Here is an 18,233-nt window from a genome sequence, read left to right as displayed (position 1 = left end):
TGGTATTAGCTAAATAATATGTTGTTATATACACATATATATATTGCATGTGTTTATATACATGTAAACATGCATGTATATGTGTGTATATATAAATATGTGTACAGATATTTACATATGTATGTATCTTTATTTATAAAAACAAAAATTTACTATCAGAAAATATCATTCATTTTATTAAAACCCAACAAAAATGTCTAAGTCTTACAGTATTTTCTAAAAGACAGTTAAAGTAATAATTGTCAAAAAAAGTGTTTTTAAAGAGGACCAAGTTGACTTTACATACTACTCTATTAGATATGAACAGCTTAAAAAAAAAAGTCCATCCTACCGGTAATGGAGGGAAACATAAATAGTGTGCACCCCCCCCCAGCTTTCATCCCACGTCAGGGCAGTGGAGAGCCACAGCACAAAGTCCATGAGAATCATACAAAAATTCCGTCGGAAGTATACTTAGTATTTATATACTAAACTTTGCTTATGCTGGAAAAATAGACAGAGAAAAATGGAGAAAATGCTCTACTGTTAAGACAACACAGGTGATTGATTCAGTTAGCCTAAACTGCTGCCACAGCCCCATTCCCGGCAACAAAGGGGCTTTAGTACAGACATCTTTCGAAGTAAAAGTGATCGCTCTTTCCCCCAGGGTATCCTCTAAATGCAATGATATAAACACTCCTGGAGCAGAAATAAAATGCAGCTGGCAGTATATCGGAGAAGCTGAATTTGGTAAACTATACACAAGAGAAGGATCAAGGCAGATAGGCCAATGAAATGTTACAGGTAGATACTTAACTGTGTGGGTACAGTACAGATAGGTACTTGACCTTATGACAAGTCACCAGTTACTGGGTCTTCTCATTTTAGCAAAAGGTCAACTCATCCATTCAGACAACAAAGATAGAAGCAGAGCCGGAGAAGAACAAGTTCAATTAGAATTGGTCTAGAGCAAAGGACAGAACAGACTACTCATCTGGACAAAGCCAAGGTGGAGCCATAATTATGTATAGCTGATTAATATTACACTACCAGTATATCATATAAGTCTAGCTGCCAGCAACACATAAATATCCGCCTGCCAGCCCCCAGTCAGGGCACAGACAACATCTCTGAGACCCAGTTGTTGAAATCCTCTGCCTGTATAGCTGGGCAGGACTGTCTGGATCTTGCCAAATGGACAAAGCAGCAGAATTCTGCCACGACTGCCCTGAGCTCCTGTCTCTTCTCCATGTTTCTACCAAAGATACTAGTGGACTTGGGAGGCTTTAAGGCTTTGTACAAGTGGCTAATCATATGCCTTCCTCCCTCCATTGCTTCTCATCTGAGGATTAAAAATGCAACATGTCGTTTTCAACACACTATTACCTTGAATACTTCTCTTGAAGAAGGCTTTGCAGCCCTCGCAGGACCAGACACCATAATGGTAGCCAGAGGCATAGTCATTGCACACTGCACAGTAGCGTGTCTCCTTGGCAGACTCCATGGCCAGGCTGCCCTTGTCACCGGGGTTGGCCAATCTTTCTCTGCCACCCTGACGCCGATGATCTGAACTTGGCCTATAAAATTAAAAAAAAAAAAAGAGAGAGAGAGAGAAAAAAAACAGTGAGTGCATTAACATTAGAAAAGCAAAACATGTACTCTCTCCTCTAAGGTAAAAGAGGCTGGGGTGATGTAGCAGACCCACTTTATTCTGACATTTTGAAATAATGAATCATAATGTAAGCTAATCTTTCATTACTCTTGCCGTCCGCTGCAGCAAAAGGTGTTTGGCCTGTTATACTAACCTTGAGGGGAAATTGTCTATTGCAAACTTGTTTAAAAAATGGACTGCCTACACCAGAATATATTACCTAGAAAATGACAAAATGAAATTTGCTGGTCTCCAATAGACCTATTCATTCTTTTTCAGGGATTCACAATTAACTCAGCACTGTTAGAGACCAATGTTCATTCCAGTTCTGGGCCACACAAAGGCTCTTCACGAAACAGAGACAACGCACCAAACAGCAGGGGCATTTGCAACACCAACGAACTGATGGAAAACATAGAACACACAGAGAAAGACAAATCAGGTTTTTATGTAATTGTTACCAGGTAACCCTAAATATCAGTTTTTATAACTTGACCATTATTAAGGACAGTAGTGAATGTTCAATACTTCCCTTAAGAACATGCAGAATGAAAAGAGCAGAACACAGATGACTACATCAGCATTTAAAGGTTTCATGAAGGAAGCATGCCCCAGAAAGAAAAGTGAGAATCAGCAGTCAGAAAGTTCTGAAGGCACCAAGGAAACTGAGAAGTAAAAAGTTTTTAAGGAAGTCGAAAACTTAAGAAGGAGAGAGTGATCGATAGTGCCAAACGGGGCAGAAAAGTCAAACAGAACAAGGACTGATAAGGTGAGGTTGAATCTGACAAAGCAAGAAGTTTCAGCAGTGTGGGCACAGGCGAAAATTCAGTGAGTGGAAAGCGGACGGAATGGAAGAAAATGAACATGAGTAAAGGCCATGGCATTGAGAACTTGGATGAGAATGGGAAGAGAAAGACGGCATGTCACTAAAGAATGTTAAGAGAAATAAGGAATTTTAGGATGGCAGAGACCTGAGAAGGTCTCATGTGGCCTGAAGGGAGGGGACAGTACAGAGGAGTTGGCTGAGGGTACACAGAGGGGAAAAAGCAGAAAAGTTGGGATTAAAAATACAGGTAAAGGGAATGGCCTCGATAAGGACACCTTGAAGAATGGAAGGAAAAGTTAAGAAAAGTAGTCAATGAGACTAAGTTCATCACTCATCTAACCAAAATAGGAGCAGAATTATATCAATCCAGGATTTACTATGTGCAACCAAATAAAGATGGCATAAGAGAATTGAGGGTATCTATCCAGAACCAGCACAGTGCTTGGTATGTAGTTGGCACTCAGCAGATATTTAAAGGAATGAATAGAGTGTTCAGGGTGTATGAGGGTGAAAAGAGAGTGAGAGAAATAGAAAGATGTTGAAAGGATAGATGGAGTAAAGGTTTCTATGAAATTAAAAAAGAAAACCTTAGGACAAGAGCAGTGGATTAAAGATAGAGATTCCAGTGTCTCTTGGTGAAGGAAGCTCATGCTTCCTGCTTCTGTTCCCCACCCAAATAAGCAGACCACACCAGCTTTCACTGGTCCTGCCCTTCACAGGCTCTGTCTTCCCTTTCAGCTCAAATTTTATAATCCTTCCCTTCCCTTCTCACTCATTAATATTGTCCACAATTTTGTGTCCATGGTTCTCAAACTACACCTGCCATAAAATTCACAAAATACCAGCTTCTTGGGTTGAGAGTGTCTCACTTTGTCATTTTTTTCCATTCTAAATTGCTTAGCTTTTATGTTGGCAGCCTCAAAGAGGAGTCCTTTATTTTTTGATATCCGTAGAGAGCCTTAACTCGCCTTCTTCAAGTCTAGTTCATTATCTGTTACCCATATCTTTCCATCTCACACCATGCTGTCCAACTCCTCCTTACTCCCACAAACATCAAACCTCTTCAGTTTGTTTACTAATTTGTATGCATAATTCAAGTCAGTAGGAAGTGCCTCTGAATATTTAAGTGGAGAAGCCTAGTGCTTTTGGAGGGAGAGAGCACAGTTAGCAAGCATGACATTGACAGCTTCAGTGTTTTATAAATCTTATTAAATATTGTAGCCCCAGTATACAGCTCAGAGCCCGACACATAGCATGTATTCAATACATGGTTGTTGAATGAATGAATGATTGAATGGGTGAGTCGCATATTAATTGGAAAAATTTCCAAAATGTCAAGTATCCTCCACCCACTCCCACCTGATAAAATACTATATTTTCTAAAATTGTGATTAAGATAAACATAACACAAAATTTATCATTTTACCTTTTTTTAAGTGTCTAGTTCAGTAACATTAAGTATATTCACATTGGAGCACAACCGCTCTCCAGCACTTTTCCATCCCACAAAACTGAAATTCCATACCCATTAAATGACTCCTCATTTTCCTCATTCCCTCCTCCCCAAGGGCCCTAGCAACCACCACTGTACTTTCTGTCCCTATGCATTTGACTGCTCCAGATAGATACTCATGTAAGTGCAATCGCATAGTATCTGTCTTCTTGCGACTGGCTTACTTCACTTAACATAATGTCCTCAAGGTCCACCCGTGTTGTAATACGTGTCAGAATTTCCTTTCATTCTGAGGCAGAACAGTAGTCCAATACTACTGTGCAGATACCACAATTTGTTTGTCCATTTACCCTGCTATAGACTTGGGTTGCTTCCATCTTTGGCTACTGTGATTAATGCTATGAATGAATTAAGTGTTCAGGGAGGAAAAAAAGAGAGTGAGAGAAGCAGAATAATGTTGAAAGGATAGAAGGAGTAAAGATTCCTATGATTTTTTTTAAACTAGAATGAGATAAAGTGAATTAAAGATGTGAGACCCAGCTTTCAATTCTCTGGATATATACCCCAAAGTGGAATTGCTAGATTATAAGATAAATTCTATTTTTACTTGTGTGAGAAAGTGCCATATTGTTTTCCATAATGGCTACACTATTTTACTTCCCCATTTCCAAAAGTTCCAATTTCTCCACATCCTTTATTTTCTGTTTTATTCTTTAATAGCAGCCATCCTAATGGATGTGAAGTGATTAGTGCAACTTAAGGTGACCTTTTGCATAAATTCCTCTTGTACCAGCCAGTCCTAATCCCCACACACTCGAAATAATTTACCCCTGTTCTGAACTCGAGAGCAGGTTTTTCTTCACTTTCTGCAACTTACCCCCCTACTCCTTTAATTGTAGACTCTGGGTTGCTGTCTGCCAAGTTCCTTGTGCCTTATTCATCTTTGGAACCCCCAGGCTTTATAGCGTAGTGCCTCATCCACAACAGGGTCTCAATAAATATTGATATCAAATAAACTAATCAGTGACTGAACCAGTAAAGTGATCATTGCACAATATAAATGGAATAAGGGAATACTATCTTTTAAAGTATTGGTGAAAGATGTAACAGAAAAGCCCATTTCCCTGGATCTAACAGAAATGTTTGCTGTCGGCAAAATGCCTTTCATCTACACTTTCTCTTGGAGATGACCCTGGAAAAACCAAACCTCCACTGCAGACATAGGGCATAAAACCAGAAGGCATCCAAAAGGAAATGGGAGAAGTTACCACAGGCCATAATTCCTTTCCATAAAGCCACTTGTTCATCCAACTTGGAAATTCAAGTGTCTAACATTGTTAGTCATCGCCTCAGCCCTGCCCTTCTCCAGGCAGTCTCTCAGAGTGGGACATCATGAAGAAGACTCTCATCCAGATCAAGCTAAAAGGCAGGTGAGATATTCTCATTGGTTGCAAAGCCCTGTGGCATCTTGAAATGTGTTCAGGTTGTCTGGAGTATCCATCAGACCAAGCTAATTGGGCACAGCTGCCTCCAGCGAGAGAACTGTGTCCTCAAAGTGCAGACTAACTTGGCCTAATAATCTGTAATAGAAAGGAACAGAGTGGGAGGTGTCCACGTCTGGATTCAGATAAGGGTAGGTCAGGCACCAGCCTGTGGTAAGATCAGGCACCAGGGATAAGCCTTTACGGGTCCTGGACTCACCTCTTCCTGCTGCCCCCTACCTGGCCTTGCCTGAGTGCACCTGTCATTGACCTGGCAATTTCTGCTTTACTTCTCTTTGGTACAAAGTACTTACATCCTATTAGGGCAATCTTTCTTTCTCTCACTTAGCCTCAGAAGCCCTTCAGTTTCTCTTAATTTTTATAGGACCAAATTAGCTACTTTTATTTACATGTTCTAAAGGTCTTCAGGTCCTGCCTTTCTAATAAGCAGCTTCAGAAACCCTAACCATATCATTCCCGCTTTATTCCAAGTGAAGATTTAACTCATTCTTCAGTGATATTGTTAGAACATCTCCCCCTTTGCAAAATTCTTATCATTTTCTCACTGAATTGTCACCTAACTTTATAGTTTTTCATCCTGGGCACTTTCTTGTAAGACTCAGGTAAGAATTTGACTAGTTTACCAAGCTATGTATTAAGAGATTAGCTGTTTTTTAGCCTTACAGATACCTTTAAGGGTTCTTTTAAAAAAAGAGCTAGAGCATAAACTTAAGCAAGAAAGAGAGAGATGTTTTGCATCAGTGACAACGCATTGTCATTCTGAGGCACGAAAGTGGCTAAGGAATGGTGTAATGGCAGGAAAAAAAGATGACAGAGATGAATGATCAGACAACAAAACACAACAGCACTGCCCCTATGGAAACTGGAAACTCAACCGACTCAATTTAGTTCTTCATTACATCAATTGACTACTAAACATTTCCAAATGGATGCCCCACTCATATCACGTACTAACTATGATTAAGAGAGATGTCTGACGGCATTGAAATCGAGTCCAGAGAGTGAAGTTTCTTGTACCAAGTCAAAGCCGACCATAATAAAAATTATTTTCCAGAAAGATTTTCATTAATCAAAGGGAAAGTCCGAAGCTCCATGTAATCAAATACTGTTATTTTTCCAACCACAAATCATAATACCAGCCATCCAAAAGCATATTCCTCTGATTAGCCAAGAATTTTTTTTTAATTTTAAGAGCCTTGGTTTCTAGAGAAAATATTTTTGCAAAGCCAAACTAAAAGAACCAACAGATGTCCAGTCCCTAGAAATATGGCATAATTACTAGCTGGTAGATAAAATTTCATGAGGCTCCCTCACCAAATCCAGTCCTCAAAGTTATGTGCACTCAGAGTTCCCTGCACCTTCTCTTCAGGACACTTACCACAATTTCCAGCCCTATGTTTGAGTGATTACTGACAAATACATGCTCCCCCTAATAAACATTACTTCCACGAAGGCAGGGAACATGTCTCATTTGCTTCCAATTTTAACTGACACACAGTAGGTCCCTAATAAATATTTGCTAAATGTGTTTCCCATATCTGATCCATCGTCAATTTTAGTCAAGGGGGGAGGGGGAGGGGAGGTAGGCAAAGGGGGAATACATGGGAATGGAAAGAGACTTTGTTTTGGGTGGTGGGTGCACAATGCAGTGTGTAGTTGATGTTTTGTTGAGCTGTGAACTTGAAACCTGTAGAGTTTTGTGAACCAATGTCACACCAATAAATTCAATCAAAAAAACCACTATGCCTATTTTTCTTTGCATTCCTTGGCTTCATCATTCTTGCCTGAGTGATCAGTACTCCACATCTGAATTACCAGAATTAGTCTCCTGTCTCCTGTCATTCCTCAAACTCTTCTTACCAGCCACGGCCAGAAGAATTGTCTTAAAATACAATACTGGTCTTTCAATAACTTCTCATTGCTTTTATCTGTGGATCATTACCTTTCAGGGGAAGGAGAGGAGGGGGAATCATGGACCTGTTTGAGAATACAGTGAAAACTCTGAAACCATCTTTCTTAGAAAACAGACATAAAATGCACTCTCAAACTTCTGCCTACAATTTTAGGGGAGTTCTAAACCTGGAGAACTCAAGCTTTTTCTTTTTTAATCATCAGTATAGAGAGAATTAAGCCTAAATCCTTGAATTCCTTGCTCCAACCAGTACTGGTCGCTTTGTAGCTCCCTGAGCAAAATTTTAACAAATTCACCTCCGAGAATCGCTCACACTATGTTCCCCACAAAATCATTGCCTCCCATTATCTGTACACATCTCTTTGATCACATATCACCAAGCTTCAGTTCCCCATCATCCATACGCTTATTTTAAGTATATCAACTCATACTGGTTCAACTCTGAATTCTCACAGCACTTAGTCTTCACCACTCCTCCTGACACTTAGTTACACACTGGTTTCTGTTTCTCTCGCATTGACTCACCCCAATTTCCTTTGTAGTGTTTTCTGCCTCCACCAGATTCCTAAACAGAAGTGTTCCCCAGGGTTCTGCCCCTGGCTCTCTGCCATCCTCAGCTGACAGCTTCTCTTGGTGGGAAGCCCAGCCCCGTGTGTGGCCACACCCAACTGCCATCCCACTCCCCTCTTCCCCGGACTTCAGACCTAGATGATAATGACTCACTCTGTAGTGCCTCTAGAATAACACCCTCTAAAACCTGCAAGCTTAATGTGTACCAGACTGAATCCAGTATCTTTCCCCAAAATCCTACTTCTGTTCCTGCATACCTACTTTGGTCCTTTGGTCCACTGGAGGCATGCAAGCATGCTGTTCCCCCTGCCTGGAACACCCTTCTTCTCCCCTGAATAACTCCTATTTATCCTCCAGTTTTCAACTTGAATGTAGTTTCCTCCAGGAAGCTTTGCTGACCTCCCCACGCTAGGCTAACTGCACCCTGAACTCTCCCTATTGTAGTAGAGGTCTTTTCACTCCCTGTGGGTTTGTGGTTTATAATAAGAAATATTACATAGTCTTTATCTCTGTTTCTTGCACGGAGCTCCTAGGACCCTTGAAGTGTCCTAAGTTATGAGAGACAAAAGTGTCTCTTCTTATGTCAGTGAGAGGACTTTTAGACCACGAGTAAGAATGGGGTCTGGTTGCCATGGGGAACAAACCAAGAATAGGAGGTTGGAACTTTCCTTCCCACGCCCTTATTTCTAGGGAGGAAAAAGAACCAGAGGTTGAATTAATCACCAGTGGCCAATGATTTAATCAACCATCCTACCTAAATAAAGTCTCCATAAAAACCAAAAAAGAAGGGGTTTTGGAGAGCTTACAGAAGGGAGGATGGCATATCTGGCAAGGGGACGGAAGCTCTGTACCACCGCCGCATACTTTTCCCTATGCGTCTCTTCCATCTGGCTGTTCCTGAGTTATATCCTTTCATAACAAAATGATGATGTAGTAAGTAAATAGTTTCCTGAGTCCTGTGAGTCCCTCTAACAAATTAATCAAACCCAAGGATGAGCTCATGGCAACCCCTGATTTATAGCCAGTCAGTCAGAAGCACAGCCAATCACCTGGGCTTCTGATTGGCACCTGATGTGGAAGGAAGTGTTGCAGGGCTGAGCACTTAATCTGTGAAATCGGAAGTCTCTCCAGGTTGTATCCAAATTGAGTTCATTGCTTGGCGGTATGCTACACACTAGGTCAGAGTCATACTCCCAATTCAAAACCCTTGGCAGCTTCCCAGCACATCCAGAATCAAATTCAAAGGCCCAGCATGGTCAGACACCTGCCTGTCACTTCAGCCTGAACTTCCCACACTCCTGACATTTGCTGCTGCTCCATAAACGCCAAGTACTTCCGCTTCTCAGCAACCTTCTCCCTGACCAGCTTCCCCACTCCATGCAGGTTTCTCACTTTCCCAAGAGCCTTTCCAGACCTTTATAAAGTAGTCTCCTTATCTTTTGCCACCCTCTTATACTGGTTAGTTTTGTTTGTTTGTTTTTTCTTTATAGCACTTACTGCTACCTGACATAGAACCATATTTTAATTATTTATTTTACTGGGCATCTTCTCCCCTGAAATGTAAGCTATGTTCCCCCAGTACCCTGAAGAAAGCCTGGCACAGAAGTAATGGTTGAATAAGTGCATAAATAAACACATGATGTAGTGGACTAACATTTTGTTGTGCTCTTTTGAAGTATCTATCTTAACCCATATACCACAGCTTCCACCAGGGCAGGCACTGAGGTCTCATTGCTCCCTGTTTAGCATGGTCAGACACACCATTGGGGGGTTAATAAATATTCACCATCTGGATGACTGTACAGACATGGGGAGCCTTCTCGAAAGTCTTCCCAACTCCATGCCTGCTCACATCGCAAACCTGTCCTCCACTCTACAGCAAGAGCAAAATGGACCTCTATTTGTAATCCTTCATGTCTCCTCAACATCTATGAGAAAGCTTCTTAATCTTCTTTGGATGGTAGACCTCAAGAAAATGCCATATTTATAGGTATGCAGATTTTGCTTAAAATGCTAAGGTATTCTTAGACCTTCTTAAGTCCGTGAATGGTGTCTCCAAAAGACTTCAGACTAAGACCACCCCAGCTTAGGGGAGAAATGCAGACTCCTTAGCATCAGCCACTGGGACCTGGCCTCTGTCCCATCTCCAGCCCTAACCCTCCCTATGATGGTTAATTTTATGTGCCACCCTTTCCTGGCCAAGCTAGTACATCCTTGGGCCTTTGCCCACACTATTTTCTAACACGGCCAAAAGACAAAATTCTCCTGAGTGACAATGTCCCCTTCCAAGGTAGCAGCCACTGACTTTGTGAACAGAATCAACATGTTTCCCTAGAACATCAAATACATAACTACTCTGGAATCTTCCTCAACATCATATGTGTTCACCGTGAGTCTCCATAAAATAGATCCTATTATAATCAACTTTGCTTCCCAGTTCCTGGCACAGAACTGACAAATAGTAAGTATTCGATAGCCAGTTGTTAAATGAGTAAAATTATATGTTCCGTATTGTATGTCCTGCTTTCCCAATTAGAATGTAAACTTTTCAAGAGTATGGAAGCTATAATCTAAGTATTTTTTATCACCTTAAAGCTCTTGGAATGGTACTTTGCACAGAAAACATGTCCAATGAATACTTACTGGATAAATCAGTAACAAATTAACAATAATTATGCAAGAGGCATAGCTGAATCTATAGCAATAAAAGAATTGTATCAAGATAAGAAGTCAATTGATGGTGCCTGGGTAGGTGTGAATGTAAACACCGATGTGAACATATTTTCTTGTGTACCGCTCTCTGCTTCAAATATCAATGTGCAAGTGGACATGAAGGTTTGGGTGGTCCGTGGCTGTGGCCAGAATTTACTTGTGGGTAGTTCTACTCTTTATGTAATTTTGTATTTGGATTTTAATATAATCTCTATTTATTTTCCATGGCAGTAAATAGACATTCCTAAAAAGAGTGGACAAGTTGACCTAAAATGGTAGTGTCTAGGAAGGAAAAATCCTGAATCTCGTTCTTAGAATAGTTCAAGTTGAATTATTCCTGATTTGAAGAAACCTTGTAAACCATGTAATAGGTAGATTCTGGGAGGAGTTAGAAATTATTTCCTGGATGTAAAAAATAATTCTTTCTGCTCTTTTGGAAACTAAAGGCTCTACCTCCTTTACAGTGCTTATCTGAAAACTTTAACTCTTGCTTCATATTATCTATTCAGTGAGTATAATTTTTTAATCCTTACCCAAGGCTATGCTTATTGATTTTAGAGAGTGGGGAAGGGAAAGAGAGGGGGAGAGAAACATCGATGTGAGAGAGAAACATCCATTGGTTACCTCTCATACATGCCCTGATCGAGGATGGAACCCACAACTAGGTATGTGCCCTGACCTGGAATTGAACCCACAACACTTTGGTGTTCAGGATGATGCTCCAACCAACTAAGCAACCCAGCCGGGGCTCAATGGGTGTAATTTTTATTTGTATTTATTGTCTTCTTAATAAACAGAGGCCGACAATGTTCTTCCCTAAGAGGTGCAAAACTTCTTCCAAAAATGATATATGCAGTTCAGTACATCACCACAAAATTTTTTAGGGAGAGAGTTATAGCTGCTATTTCAGCTTCTGCAAAGTTCAGACCACAACTGTGGACTTCTGGAAAAGCCAGCATGAGCCTTGGTCTAACGAGATAAAAGGAGCTGGGGGAGTAGGCAAGCAAACTTTCATGCTAAATTGATGGTTGTGGCAGGCACTATTTTAAGGGCTTTATAAGTAATTAACTCACTTAACCCTCGAGATGACTCTAAGCAGTACTATTATTACTGCAGTTGTTCGAGAAATGTGGTAACCAAGGTACAGAAAGATCCAGTAACTCACCAAAGTCACACAGTCGGGCAGTTGGTGGAGTCAAGGACTTCAGGCAGCCCAGACCTCAGAGTCCCCTGGCTCTTATCAGAAAATGACATCCTTGGAAACTCCACCAAAGGCACCACAAGCCAAGGGCAGAATATGTCACACCTGGGAAAAAAGTCACTACCTGAGACTTCATCCCTAAACTCATAAACAGTAATCCCATCCGAAATTGCCTACAATTATTTATTGCAAGGCCAATAATATTTTTCTGAGGGAAAAACCATAATTCAATCTCTAGTGCAAAGGTTGAGAATGCTGTTTAATTCCAGGAAAATGAACTTAATGAAGCTGACAGTGATATAGGAGAATGGCTTAATGAAAGTTTGAATATTTCCTTAAAATATGATTACAGAAAATACCTATTTTAACTCACAAACAAATGGAAAACGATGTGTCATTAGTGTTCATATACAAGAGATCTGAAATTCTTTATGCAAAAAGAACATGATTATTCACCATTCAAAACATAAGGTTCTCTGTAAAAATGTCAAGAGGTTTTCCCACTCACTTAAGAAAACTGTCTTCACCCCAAAATACAAGCAAGTATTGATTCTCTGCACTAATGGGAGACAAGACTAGCCTGGCATAAAGTTCCCTAAAAACGCCATTGAATCAACATCTTTCATCTTTTTATCAGTTACTAATGTGTAACCAGATGACCTGATTTGAGTTTCACCACCTCTCCTTTCTCAACAAACCAATCTGTTCCAAGTGCTAATGGACGGTGAGGACAAGAAGCCCAGAGTGATATGCCAGAAACGAGGCCTATGGATGACACGGAAGAGGTTGGTCAAGAGGCGGCTGTGTTTTGACACCTTCGTAAAACAAGTCTGATTTCCAGCCTCATTTCCACAGAAAATATAATGTTATATTAGGAGAATAATAATTGACTCATATGCAGAAATGTTAAGAAATACATTCATTCAATCAACAGCATTGCATAAGCATCTACTTACTACCAGCCCAGGGGTGAGCCTCCAAGGGCGAAAGACATGCAAAAGGAGGAAGAAGGGGAGGAAAGGTTAGGAGGGGCAACAGAAAAAAAGAGAAGGGTAGCCTCTGCCCTAGGGAAACAGAACTCAAGGAGGAAGACTTGAACCTTTGGGGAAAAAGCACTACAAGCTGAACTTCAAATTCCAAAACCAGTCCTGCTCCAATGCCGGCCTCTGGTCTGCTTTTAAGTGCAATCCACAAATCACCTGATTTATGATGCTATCCAAGAGATAAGGACAACATAAAAACCACACACAGACACATCCAGATTTGCAAATGGAAATTTTTACTTACAAAAAGTATTTGAGAACCTGTATGTCATTAGTGATCACACTGCTGAAAACGTAATGAGCTTCCGGATAAAACAAGGGAGGCAGGGTACTGTGGTGGGAAAGTTCTAGACTGAGTCCAAACTCCTGGGTTCTAGACAAAAAGCTGCCACTAAAGAGTTGTATGACTTGAGTGAGTCACCAGAACACTGGGTCTCAGATTCTTCTCTGTAAAATGATGTTTCAACTATGTCTTGTAAATTCCTTTCCAGCTCTGCGAATGTGTGACCATGATCTTGTCCCATGCCTTCCACCAGCAGTAACATCTGTTGCCAGCTACAATTTCATCAATGGGTCTTGTGAGTACACAGCCTGTTTTTAAAAATTCTATCCCAAGAGTAATAAAATGCATAAAAGATGAATTGGGAAGAGGTGGTATTTACTCTATTTCATTTAAGTCAGCTCAGCACTCCCTCCCAGAACCAATTAGAGATGACAAGCATCCATTCCATCAGAGGGAGGGGTCAGCAATGGCCTTTATGCTTCTAATTGCTAAAATGACTTTCCCACAAAAATGCCACTTCTCTAATATGAGGCATAAGAAAATATGAAGAAAAAAAAACCAGAGGGAAGAAAGATGAGAAATGGAGAGACAAAGAAAAGGGGAAAGGTACGTCTGTGTGTTTAGCATTTCCTTAGTTCTCTAAACTCTGTCAACAGTGATAGAGCGGGGAACTGGAATAAAAGAAAAAACACCTGAGATCCCAAAGGCAATGTAAGCATACGTCATGTACTGTGGCACTGCCCAGGTAGCGTACATGGCTGGGCAGAGTTCCAAAGAGAGTGAGCCATTCTGGAATAGGAGACAATTTAGATAAATTTTAAAAAATTTTTTTTTGCTCAGAATGACTTCATCCATGATAAGGCTAAATTTTTAAACATAATCAATGACCAGAAATGTTAACACTTCTGGGTAAGTGCTAAGGGCTCATTCAGATGTGGAAGTTAAAATAAACCTTCAGGATTACTCTTATTTTCGTATCCACCCTACAGGAAGCAAGCTCAAAAGCAACCTATTCTTTTGCTGCTGATGCAACAGAGAAAAAAGTCTTGCTTACTTCTAAGAAGACACTGTGGATCACTCTGTGGTGTCGAAAGGACAAAGCAGATTGTGACCTGGAACACGTGGGGAACATATAGAACTGCACGCTAAATAGATCTCACGGTGAGACAATTGGCTTGGGGGTTGATACCCACTGACAGTCACGACAAGTCTACATCATGCGTGGAGTTTGGAAGTTTCGACATGTTACTAGTATCTCTTTGACTTGGGGTAACTATGCAAAGTACTCTTTGGAACACCTCAACCACTTTCTCCAAACTCATCTCCTGCTGCTCCTTCCCCTACCTTCCATGTACTCCGTGCTCCAGCCACCAATCACGCACACTTCCCATACCTGCCGTGCCTTTGCTCCCCTTCTGCCTTGGCTCAAGGTTGTTTCCCACCAACAGTGCCCCTGCCCAGCCCTGTGAGCCTAAAGAAACCTTAACAGCACTCGGATTCAGCTTCTCCACTTTGCCACGTCTACCCCTTGTACCTCATCTTCTCGTCCCCACCCCCTTCACACTGTATTGAATCAATGGTTACACAAGCTTCATGCCCGTTAAGACTGTGGAATCCTTGTCAGCCACATCTAATGTATTGGAGGCAGCCGATAAACCTTTCGAATTTATTTAAATTGGATCCCATTCAGTTGGGTTATATGGAACTAGCTCAATAAAACTACTTTGAGAGGTTAGTACATTAGTCCTGACATGGGCCCAATTGCCTGTCTAAATTTCCCACAGATAAGAAGAGATAAGAGAGGAAAAGAAATGTGCAGTTTGGATAAGTCACTCCCAGTTTTTCAGAATTTTCTAAACCACTATCTAAGGAACTCTACAATAAGCTACTTAACATGAAAGTAACTCTATGCCACTTTGCCTCACTTGAAAATAGAGATAACATTTCATTTAACTGAAGAATTGATGGCACTGAATAATTATGAAAATAAGCAAAACTCCTGAAGCCAGACGCCAATGTTAATCTTTAAAACATATTTTGAAGGATACATATAGTAACCTTCCAATAAATATATGATACTGAAAAGGATTTTACTTATTGCCCAATCCTTGACTCTCCCCTCACATGCTATCAATATACCACAGCTGTAAGGAAATCCACCGCTCCACTTTCAAAGTACCTATCAATTCAAATTCTTATTTAAAAAATAATCTTACCTTTTAAACTATGATCATAATAATGTGGTTGTGCTTTAAAAATAGTCTTCATTCTTTGGGAGCGAACATGGAAATATTGACAGATAAAATAAGCATTGTCAGAGCTGGATGGTAAGGACGTGAAGGCTCGTCAATACTATTTCATTGTTACAACTTGGACAGTAAAAAGTCAGATCAGGTCATTCCTCTCTTCCAAGGCACCTACTGGGCCTCCTACTCATTTGCAGTGAAAGCCACAGTCCCAACAATGGCTTATAGAGGCCCTACCTCTCTCTCCTCCCCATACTCTCCTCCCCATACTCTCCTCCAGCTTCACCTGCACCCCAGTCATTCTGCCTCTCTGCCTGCAGACACTCCAGGCATGCCCCTGCCTCAGGGCCTTTTCACTGCTGTGACCTCAGCCTGAAGTTCTTTCCTCTGGGATATCCTCCTGGAACCCTTCCTTTCCCCATTTCAAATCTTGGCTTAAAGGTCACCTTTGCAATGGAACCTTTACCAATCTGCCTGATTTGTTCATGGGTCTATTCCCAGTGCCTAGAGCAGTGCCTGGCGTAGAGAGGCTGGCCAATAAATATTTGTTGAATGAATGAATGAATGAATGAATGAACGAACAAACGAACAAACAGGGTCAGCCATCCGGTCAACGCAGGTGGAGGTTTTTCAACATCAGCGGAGTCAGGTAAGAGCACGATGACAGGCTGCACTGGTCTCAAAACCAGGCTGCCAGACAGTGACTTCAGTTACTTCTTAGACCACCAGTCCAATGTGATGCCCAGGCAGGCAGCCATTTTCTGAAGTCTGAGCCTCAAGTGCCCAGGACACCCACCAGGTCCCAAGCTGACCCCACACTCCACCAACATCAACTACCTGATGAACTGCGTGATGGATGCCCCAGCCTGCCGCCACCCACACCCTCCAAAACACAGTGATGCTCTTGAATAGCACATCCAGATCACAGACGGCTCTGCAAAGGCCTGCCCCGTGGCCTCATTGCTGCAGTGGCCCCACATAGAGTTCGGACGGCTCTGCAAAGGCCTGCCCCGTTGCCTCATTGCTGCAGCGGCCCCACATAGAGTTCGGACTGCTAACACCCCCGGCACATGGCTTAGAAGAGGCCCAGGGCTGGGGTCCCAGGGTCACAGCAACTCTCCAGAGTGACTTGGCTCTACCAATCAGCCCAGGATTGGTTCATTTGCACAATCAAAACAATTAGAGGTAGATTGTAAATTAGAGGTAGATTACGAGGGAAATTATCAATTGATTTTTTTTAAGTTATCTAATATTGAAAGTGAAATTAGTGAAAACTGTGAAACAAAAACACACCAACAGAAACACCTGCCTTGTTACTCTTTGGGAACGTCAGTGTCTCAGGCCTCTCAGCACAGACTGGCATGTTCTAGCCTCTGCGTGTGCACAGCTGCTTCTCATTTCTGTACAGCAGCCTCCAAAGCTTCGTCCAGTTTCTAGACAGTATCTTCTGAGGGTTTTGCCTACACAGTGGAGTCAGAAGCAACCTGAAATCTCTGGGGATAAGGGCTCAGATTCTCAATCTCTACCCCACTTAGTCTGTCTTCCTACAAGAGTTGGACTTGGTATTTATAACTCTTTATATTTAGCTCTGAAATACTTTTCCTGATTGTTCTGCTACAGCTCTTCAAGGTATAATCATGCTGTGAAGACAAAAACAGTCAGCTAAACCAACCTCTGATTCACCACCTTCCCATCCCGAGTGCTCTACTCAAAGCTGGCTCACATCTCGTCCAGGCAAAATCACTTGGCTATCAGCCAGCAGCCTGAACGGTCACCCACCGAAGGAATAACTTTCCTAAGTGGCTCAGGACCCTGGGGAACACTCTAGTCTTGCTCCAACTCTTCCCTCCCACTGTACCTTGGGGTACAACTCTAGAGTTCTTCACTCTGCTTGGGTTAGGAATGAGTAAAAGGAAGTATTTCCGAGGACTTGGGGATTCTCACTTACGCTCTATTGGTTATGGTCTCACCAAAAAGACTTCAGAGAATTTACCCCCCCAGAAATCCCTTATACATGTATAGATATCTGGCCCATCCATACCAGAGATTAGAACATTTCCTTCCCTCACTGTATTCCTTCACAGAGCCCCAGGCATCTCCTCGTCACACCCTGATTTCTTTGCAAACCCCCGTATCTGGTGTCTGTGCAATGGAGATCCCCCATGACACATGCCATCCCTACAAATGTCCCTGCACATGCCATCCCTATAAGCCCTTTTGTAGCCATGCATCCCGGGTGTAAGTAGATGGGTGTTCTCCTGCTGCCAAGCCAGCCACTCCAAGGCGCTGCAAACTAGAGGCTGGGGGTGGGGGGAGGAACACAGGGAGTACAGATCTGTTAATGATTTATCTAGATAGGAGTTGCACTTTTTCTAAGTATTTCACACTTTAGGAAGCATTTCAGAGAATAATTTTTCTAAACTACTATTTTCTGAAATCCAGTAATGCTGCCAAAATAAGAGAATTCCCCCAAAATGAACAAGAACTGCACTATTTCTATAGCACTCACTGTATGACTCACAAAGAGAAGTCATCTAATTAGCAGTTCTGAGGACAAGGTCTCTTTTGACAAGCTCCTACTCCTTAATTTTCTCCTCATTGCAGAATTGTCATATTGTAATATCCCACTGTAGCATTTCCCCTTGTACTTCAGTCGCCTATCTTTCCAAGTAATAGATAAACAGCTAGGTCATTCTGTGTTTACTTTAAACCTAGATCCTGAATTGTAATCAATAATGATGACAAAAATAAGTGTGCAAATTCTACATAGGCACGCTTCCTCTCCTGGTAGGAAAAGACAGGCAGGCACCTGTAGACCAGCTAGAAGGGGATCCAATAAAAGATAAGTTTCAGGC

At 41.6% G+C, this 18,233-nt stretch overlaps 1 protein-coding gene across 4 annotated transcripts in view; it reads right to left on the bottom strand.

Annotated features, from left to right (window-relative positions):
• The window catches only part of ESR1 (estrogen receptor 1), a 345,015-nt gene that overhangs the window by 195,053 nt on the left and 131,729 nt on the right, over window positions 1-18,233 (bottom strand). For all 4 annotated transcript variants that reach the window (XM_053914185.1, XM_053914184.2, XM_053914186.2 and 1 more), the window contains one exon: window positions 1,366-1,556. In XM_053914185.1, the coding sequence (XP_053770160.1) occupies window positions 1,366-1,556 (191 nt within the window). The remainder of the gene's footprint in view (window positions 1-1,365; window positions 1,557-18,233) is intronic.

Source organism: Desmodus rotundus, chromosome 11, assembly GCF_022682495.2.
Source record: "Desmodus rotundus isolate HL8 chromosome 11, HLdesRot8A.1, whole genome shotgun sequence".
Taxonomy (NCBI): Eukaryota; Metazoa; Chordata; class Mammalia; order Chiroptera; family Phyllostomidae; genus Desmodus; species Desmodus rotundus.
Note: the sequence above shows the minus strand (reverse complement) of the source record. Positions and strands in the feature narration are given on the sequence as shown.